Source organism: Perkinsus marinus (assembly GCF_000006405.1).
Source record: "Perkinsus marinus ATCC 50983 genomic scaffold scf_1104296959768, whole genome shotgun sequence".
In the NCBI taxonomy this organism is placed as follows: domain Eukaryota; phylum Perkinsozoa; order Perkinsida; family Perkinsidae; genus Perkinsus; species Perkinsus marinus.
In genome coordinates, this window is record NW_003206281.1 from 68,600 (window position 1) to 76,873 (window position 8,274).

At 45.6% G+C, this 8,274-nt stretch overlaps 2 protein-coding genes across 2 annotated transcripts in view; one reads left to right on the forward strand and one right to left on the reverse strand.

Moving 5' to 3' along the window:
- Positions 1-845: 845 nt before the first annotated feature.
- Pmar_PMAR026356 (vacuolar amino acid transporter, putative) lies at positions 846-3,540 on the forward strand (the record flags this gene model as incomplete). The annotated part of the gene is made up of 5 exons (XM_002772943.1): positions 846-937; positions 1,033-1,233; positions 1,546-1,850; positions 1,904-1,974; positions 3,469-3,540. The coding sequence occupies 5 exons, from the start codon at positions 846-848 to the stop codon at positions 3,538-3,540; spliced, it is 741 nt and encodes a 246-aa protein (XP_002772989.1).
- Positions 3,541-8,218: 4,678 nt separating this feature from the next.
- Pmar_PMAR026357 (hypothetical protein) overlaps positions 8,219-8,274 on the reverse strand; it is a gene marked incomplete at both ends in the record, with an annotated part of 1,202 nt that continues 1,146 nt past the window's right edge. Inside the window, one exon of the mRNA XM_002772944.1 lies at positions 8,219-8,233. Within this exon, the coding sequence (XP_002772990.1) occupies positions 8,219-8,233 (15 nt within the window). The remainder of the gene's footprint in view (positions 8,234-8,274) is intronic.

An 8,274-nucleotide genomic window follows, 5' to 3' on the forward strand; every position in this document is an offset into this window, starting at 1 on the left:
AATTTTACTGTAGAATTTTCTAGGATGGCATATCTGCCCCACCTCGAATAATTAATTTTACTGTAGAATTTTTCTGGATGGCATATCTGCCCCACCTCGGAAAATTATCCAAGGAAGGAAATTTTTCATCTAAAAGGTGTAAAATTTGGAAAAAAATATCGATTAATCCATTCGGTTTTTTCACGGTTATTCCCTCTTCTACTTGAATGGGACAGGAGGAACGTCTTTTTACCAGATCAGCGTTTTTCCAATGAACATTTCTCCTCTCGTTACCCCTCAAGAGTCGTTATCTATCTCTACTCGCACTTCACTAAATGAAGCTCTGCTGCCTGTCACCACGAAAGAAGCTCAAAAAGAGAAGGCTTTCGACTTCACTGGTGTTGGCCCAGCGTAGGCAATTATTCCATTGCAGACACTTCGCGTATTTTTCCCGGGAAAATTTGCAAAAATCGTTTGTCTTTCGGTAGTAGCTGGGAATCCCATTAACTTCCAATTTTCCTCCTTTCTCATCATGTTGGTCATTCATCGAATCCCCTTGTTGCACAGTAATCATGTAGCTGTAACTCCGAATCGATCTCTAATGATCGCTCCCTAGTTACATTGACTCTCAATTTTCCCAATCCTTTAGGTACTCGGTTATGGCCAAAACGTTGGTGGGCAGCGGGATGATGGGGATGCTTCGCTGCGACACAATTCGGTAGGTGGGGCTGAATAGAATTTTTGTTGTCCACTGACTTGAACATATGCTCTTCATGTGTCTGATCTGCTCACTCTTTTCAGGCGTTATTTTCGCTATAGTATTCTGCGTGTTCGCCGGTATCGCCAGTTGGTTTTCGCTCTATCTTATGTCGTATATTGCCCAGAGTTACGACTCGAAAACCTATGGAATGATGTCGTTTTTCAACGTAACCAAGCTGGTTAACCCAAGTTTGCGATGGTAAGCTTAAAAGTTGGTCTCACTCGATGAGTCAATGCAATGAATCGGATATATTCATCTTGATTCATAAAATTGTCGTCTGAATGTATGTTCAGGTTGGTTGATCTGAGTATTGTCATCAAAGGCCTCGGCGGGTCGGTCGGTTTCCTCCTCATTTCGGGCACCCTGTTCGCCGCTATTATTGAGAACCTACACCCCACTGGGTTGGCACCAGAGACTCTAAAGCGGTTGGTTATTATCGGCGTCGTTGTGTTGCTTTCGCCGGTCATCTACGCGCATCGACTGAATGCAACCAGGTGAGTTTATCGGTTGAGTTTCGACGGAACATAGCTGTACTTGTCCTGATTTCGAAATGCTCATGGAAAATTTGCAGCTTTTATGGTAAAGAAATAAAATCTTGAGAATACTCAGAAAAATTTTCGGAATTTTCGAGTCGGTGGTTTTGATATTTCAGTTTTCTTCCCGAGGAAAACTATCGGCTGTGTAAGGATTCTATTTAGCAAATTTTGGTATATTTTTATTCAAGGAGAATTATGATAATTCATTCACTCGGAAATCACTCTGATGTATCTCATGGATATTTCCTTTTCAAACCAACTTTTTGGTAGGTTCACCAATGCTTTCGGTCTAGTTTCCCTGGGCTATCTGGCAGTACTCGCGATCGTTTACGCTAAACCGTCGCTCGATTCAGCATCGCTTTGGCCGGTATCCTGGGTGGGAATGCTGGCGCGATTTCCGGTCTTTATGTTTGCGTTTATGTGTCATCATAATTTCTTCCAAGTTGCAGAGGAAATGCCGAAGGTCACTATTCGTAAACTTAATATTGTAAGTGTCAGTGCAGTGACTACTGGGTTGGTCATCTTCCTACCGACGATGGTTCTGCCGTATATGACATATGGCCCAGATGTCGGGGGTGAGAATCGATCACCAGGGCGCGCGCTTTTTGCATGGATGTCATTTTTTCAGACAATTTCCTCACGTCAATGCCAGTGAGCGATGTGCCTATTAAAATTGCGTATGTTGCGGCAGCGCTTTCGGTAAGTTGGTTTTGATGATTGACGGAATAAAAAAATCATATTTTTGCAAGTTGTTCGAGCTTGATTTTCATGGGGGTAGAATGTCGACCTGTAGACATGGTAGATCACACTCTGGAGTACGTGCGAATTTGATATGCTAATGTGCGTTATTTTTTGAGGTTAATGAGAATCAGTGTGGAACATATACAATGTAACAATGGCTATGAACATATGTTGTGATGAAAGTACCCGTTTGGGACTGTGATAGCGACAACTTGTTGGAATAACACACATTTGCATATCGAGTTGGCACGTACTGCATAGTGTCAAGTAATAAGTGTTATAAGGGAGTTTCACCCGTGATATGAAAAGCAATAGTGAACAACATATTTCAAATTTCATTTTGCGAAGAACAAATGTGTTATCGGCGGTCGCGGAAACATACACGTCTTGTAATTTACATGGAGTATTTCACCCCTCCACGTTAAACGGGTGTTAACAGCTAATTTTTTATAGGGGTTAACGGTACGCCATTATAGAGAATATGCATATATAGTATACCGCTGGAATAGGCTATATCTTCATTACGTATATCGTGAATATGGACATATAAGATTATATATTGATCATTGATAGCCCCACTAGTTATTTGATTTATACGTTACGCGTTATTCTTTGTTGTATGTTACTGTTGCTGTCAAATGCAGTGTGGAAGAATATGCACATGGTGGACCACATATGTTGGTGACAATATAGAATTTCTGAGGAAATTTTGCAAAATTCTTGTTGTTTTCTGTACATTTCTACCCTAGTTCGTATATGAACCCATATAATTAGTGAGGAAGCTCCTAGGGTCAGCTGAGGAAAGCGATCATATATTACAACACTGGTCAAATGTTTCATCTTGTGAAGTCGTCTGGGTTAACTAGCTTTGACTTTTTCAATGTACGAAGATGCGCTTTCCGTTCAGGTGAGTTTCTCATTGCCGTTGACGATTCATCCAAGTCGAAGAAGTGTCGAACTATTGATTTATCGCGGGAAACCACCGACATGCGACAAGGCTGAGTGCAATCTCAGGTACTGAGTAATCGAAAGGTCCCCGGTTCGATCCGTGGTGGTGTCGTTTCTAGATATATTACTACTACGATAATGCTACTATGTGTTGTATCGCTATCTTTCGTTGTGTCATCGTTGGGGATAGTATTCGAGCTTGTTGGGTTGATCTGTGGAAATCTGCTCTGTTTCGTGATGCCCAGCTACCTTTACTGTAAAATATTCGAGTCGGAAAGGGGTACAGTGGCGGGATGGAAAAGATGGTAGTATTGGGATGGAGAGGTCGTGGGTTCTATTCTATCTCATATTGTTTTACTCTGTCTCATCGGAATTTTCCACCCCATTACTCTGCTTTTCGTATTCTTCACGAAGCGCCATATCTCTCATTATTAGATATGAGAAAGCATCTCTTTGCGTTCTTCATTCGAACCGACTTGGTTATTATTCTGCATTTTTTCTCAGGTACTGGAGCGCGCTGATGTTTATTTGTTCGCTCCTGCTTTATCCTCTCAGTCTGACTGCAATCATTTATGAGACAAGTATCGGGAATAATTAAGTTTTTGAAGTAAATGTTTTTATTTCACGGCTCAAAATGAGAGCATAAATTTACTAACAGTTCTAAGGAAGTCTCTTGATTTCATCCTTCACTCTGTGAAGTGTTTGGCATAGGAACTGCCTTACTTCGCAAGCGAGTAGTTTGTCGGAAACACGATGAACGCTCTTCTCGTAAAACGATTTACTTATTTTCGCTGTTCTTGTTGCGTAAATATGACGATTCAGTAGCCGAATGGAATTACGTCGAATTATACTTCCTGTTCATTACGAGGTTTTGCGTTGACTCAATTACAGTAGGGGATGACTTCTTACAGTAATCCCATCACCAAGATGTTCCTGGTTGGTTGGGGATGATAACGGCCTTTTCTATACATATGCATGATGTTTATATATTTGCAAGTTTGTATTCATGTGGGGAAATGTGGGAGTGGATCATTATCTGGATCTTCTGAAGTTCATTATTCACACAGAGTGGACTTGTGATACTTTTCGGAAAGGGGTTGTGGGGCTGCACACTGAAGCTGCATCATCGGAACCGCAACCCGAAATCAATTTCCTCCTTGAGCGTTTTTCTCCTAAACGCTACCGTTTAATTGCTATCTCTATCCGCGAATGTGATTTCCTCACTTGCGAAATTGGTGGTCTCAATCGCGGAGTGGATTTCTGGAAAGGAGAAACCCATTCACTATAGATTGATCAATGGTTCCATCAGTCGTTTGAGAGAGTATTTTGCGTGAATCAGACTAGGGGTTGGATGATCTAACTTAGATCTGCGAAACATTCGGCCTGTGGATGTGCAAGTTAACCACACGACTATATCGTTTACAGAGTGGCAATTTCACAGTTAGACTGTATCGTCTACTGATCCCGGATTCGGCGGAGTCGGACGTGTCTTGTGGAGATTTTCTATGTTTGAGACTCGGAGAGAAAAAGACTCGACGCGAAGTTTAAATTAAACTTGTAGCTGTTCCTGAATTATCTCGTTCCGTAGCTTGCCCATCGATTTGATATTCTACTATCCCGTCGTTTTTGTACTTTGGACTCTGAAGTCTGGAGTGAAGTTGGGAGGCATTTTAAGCGTTCAACGGTTTTATGCTTATGCTGGTGTAGATCGCCTATAAGATCAATCTCGCGCTAGTTTATGCTGACGGTTAGAAGAGGTGTCTCTGGGGTCGGGTTAGTCTTAGACGGTGAGAAAGGTCACTAGATTCTACAGTGTAGAATCTCGTGCGTGCAAAATATCGAACAGGGAATCGTGATACGTATTGATGCGATCGTATTCTGAATGGTATAGTCATCGGGCATAGCGGCCCCATTCACCAAAAAGATATCTGAATGATGTAGTCCTCGGGCATAGCGGCCCCATTCACCAAAAAATATCTGAATGGTGTAGTCCTCGGGCATGGAGGCCCCATCCACCAAATAGATATCTGAATGGTATAGTCATCGGGCATAGCGGCCCCATTCACCAAATAGATATCTGAACGGTGTAGTACTCGGGCATGGCGGCCCATCCATCAAATAGATATCTGAATGCTATAGTCCTCGGGCATAGCGGCCCCATTTACCAAATAGATAACTGAAATCCGTATCCTTGAAACGTTACGTTGATTACTTCCGTAAACGGCGCCGATAAGATCAGTCCGAATGGCATAGCGGCCCCATCATACCGCTCCACGGTTGTAACGAGAGTATCCTTCCCTGCTGTCGGGTGATGTTGAGAGAGTCGTAGAGAACTAACGATAGAAGGCCAAGCCGCAATTGACTAACAAGAGAGATCGGTACCAATGGCATAGCGGCCCCATCATACCGCTCCTCGGTTGCAACGAGAGTATCCTTCCCTGTTGTCGGGTGGTGTTGAGAGAGTCGTAGAGAACCAACAATAGAAGGCCAAGCCGCAATTGACGAACAAGAGAGATCGGTACCAATGGCATAGCGGCCCCATCATACCGCTCCTCGGTTGCATCGAGAGTATCCTTCCCTGTTGTCGGGTGGTGTTGAGAGTCGTAGAGAACTAACGATAGAAGGCCAAGCCGCAAGTGAAGAACAAGAGAGATCGGTACGAATGGCATAGCGGCCCCATCATACCGCTCCTCGGTTGCATCGAGAGTATCCTTCCCTGTTGTCGGGTGGTGTTGAGAGAGTCGTAGAGAACTAACAATAGAAGGCCAAGCCGCAATTGACGAACAAGAGAGATCGGTACCAATGGCATAGCGGCCCCATCATACCGCTCCTCGGTTGCATCGAGAGTATCCTTCCCTGTTGTCGGGTGGTGTTGAGAGAGTCGTAGAGAACTAACAATAGAAGGCCAAGCCGCAATTGACGAACAAGAGAGATCGGTACCAATGGCATAGCGGCCCCATCATACCGCTCCTCGGTTGCATCGAGAGTATCCTTCCCTGTTGTCGGGTGGTGTTGAGGGAGTTGTAGAGAACTAACAATGGAAGGCCAAGCCGCAATTGGCGAACAAGAGAGATCGGTGCGAACCGAAAAATGGGGAACCTTAACAGAATAGCTAACTCTTAATGATCGATCAAAATAATATGTACGCGTATATTACATACTAGGCCTTCTTGACGAAGGGGCGGAGCTCACTTGGTCCACGTCTATTGGTTCGATCAGCGAATTTGACACAGGTTCCCGGCTCGATAGCTCCGCCCCAAACCGGTTCATCAGATGAACTTCATCTAACTACGTTCTATATACCGGATAGGACATTTCTCCGTCATTAAAGTTTTTCGCGCATATCTCTTCGAGCTGTTCGCATAATCGGGCTTTCCGACTTTTTCCAAAACCTCCGCATATAGAGGAGTCATTTGATCTATCTGATTACTTCCAATGCTCCGTAGTCAAGCCGGGAAACTCCGCACGGCGGCGCACGCACGCACGCAAAACGCGAAAGTGCCTGTTGTTACTGTATATGCTCCGCTCGCTTCGCAATTTGTACTACGCATAGCGCTCTGATATGGAGGCCCCAATACACCGATCTAGGGCTCCTTGAAGGAGAAATGAAAGAAATTCAAGGAAATGAAGGAGCCTCCTTCATTTCCTTGTAGGCGATCAACTCGTGTACGATGCGTAGGAGCTTTAGGCCGCACAATTTACTTATGCGGAAGCTTGTTCGTTAGTAATACTAACTTAGTATCATTCCGCGTGAGGAACGCTTCGAGGACTCGGGAATGAAGGGGACTTCTGGGAGCTTTTTTTCGTACTTTGTGCGAATATGAAATTGACTCGCCACTGTGAGCGATTCTGGGCCGCTCCGTAATAAGTGTTAACTAGTTAACACTTATAAATACCGATACGAAGGTCGCGTCACACAGTGCGTCGCCGTCACACACTTGCATATCATCCGCGGTGCGTCCTTCACCCTTATCCAGGGTGCGTCGTGAAACGACCGGTGCGGCCGAACATCGTCGCAGCTTTACAGAACCAGACGGTTTATGCCGTGTGTGATTTCTTTCAAGCCTCGAGCATGAGAGGCGCACTAATCTCTAGGTCCAGAGTGGTCCGACTACGTCGGTGGACTCAAGGGCCAGAAGAACCCTATCTACAGGCTTGCGAAGGTTTGAGGTTCCCACTGATGCCTTCCTGGACCTGAAGGCTTTAGGTTAAAGCCGGCCCGGCCTATCTCAAGCGGCAGCTGCCTGTTCCGAGTATTTTGTGGTCCGGCGGCTACTGGGGCCACCCCAGTGGGGTGGCGAACTTCAGCCCCCGTCGCGCCTCAGCTGCGGCTATGCAGCCTCATAAGCACCTGTATGCCTCAAGCGAGGACAGATGAGCCGCTGATATGCAGCTTTCCAAGCCCCTGTATGCCTCAAGCGAGGACAGGACAGCCGCTGCTATGCAGCTTCAGCAGCCCCTGTATGCCTCAAGCGAAGACGGGGCAGTTGCGGCTATGTGGCTTTGTGACCCTCCGTATGCCAGGCATACTATATCTCCAGCGAGGATAGCGCAGTCGCGACCAGAGTTTTGTCATTTTGGGAATAATGGCACCTTGCTCCCAGAGCGGAAAATTTCCCAGAAATTCCGGGGAAAAATGCGGGAAATTTCCCATATTGGGAAAAAGGGGGAAATTTTTCTTTTCTCCCTGATACAGGGATGGGCATTTGCCTCTGGGCTGATCCCGGCCGACCCGCAGTCCGGGTGGCTTACAGGTGGCCGCCCCGTCCCGCCCGACCAATACCCCGGCTTCGTGAATTAGCCTCCTGTCCCGACGTGATTTCCGGTTCCCCGGCCGGAATTTCCGGCCCGGAAAGTCGGAATCCCTTGACTCCCTAGGCTCTACACTCCATAAGAACACAACATGCGGATAAAATTGTGTACTTATCATGATCGTGCATTGGAAGAATTACTACACTAATGAATCTAATCATCCCCTAGCAACACTCTGTTGCCAATATCCTCATGGCTCACGAATCGAGTCCATAGTGAAGACTCTGTACGTGAATCTATTAAGCATGTCAAATTGATATTGTTAATGATGTGTTATGCAATTACTCTAGCAGTTTAACTGCTGCAGTGAGCCACTGGCTCGACAATGAACATGAATTACGAGCGTAATAGAACCAAAGTTCGGAGGCGGTCGGCCGTAAGCCTTGAACGCTCCCGACGAGACAAGCACCCCGCTAGACTGAAGACCGATTCCGAGGACACGCTAGTGCAAGGGAAGCTACCTAAAAGCTTAGCGACAGTGCTGACAGGCGACAAGTC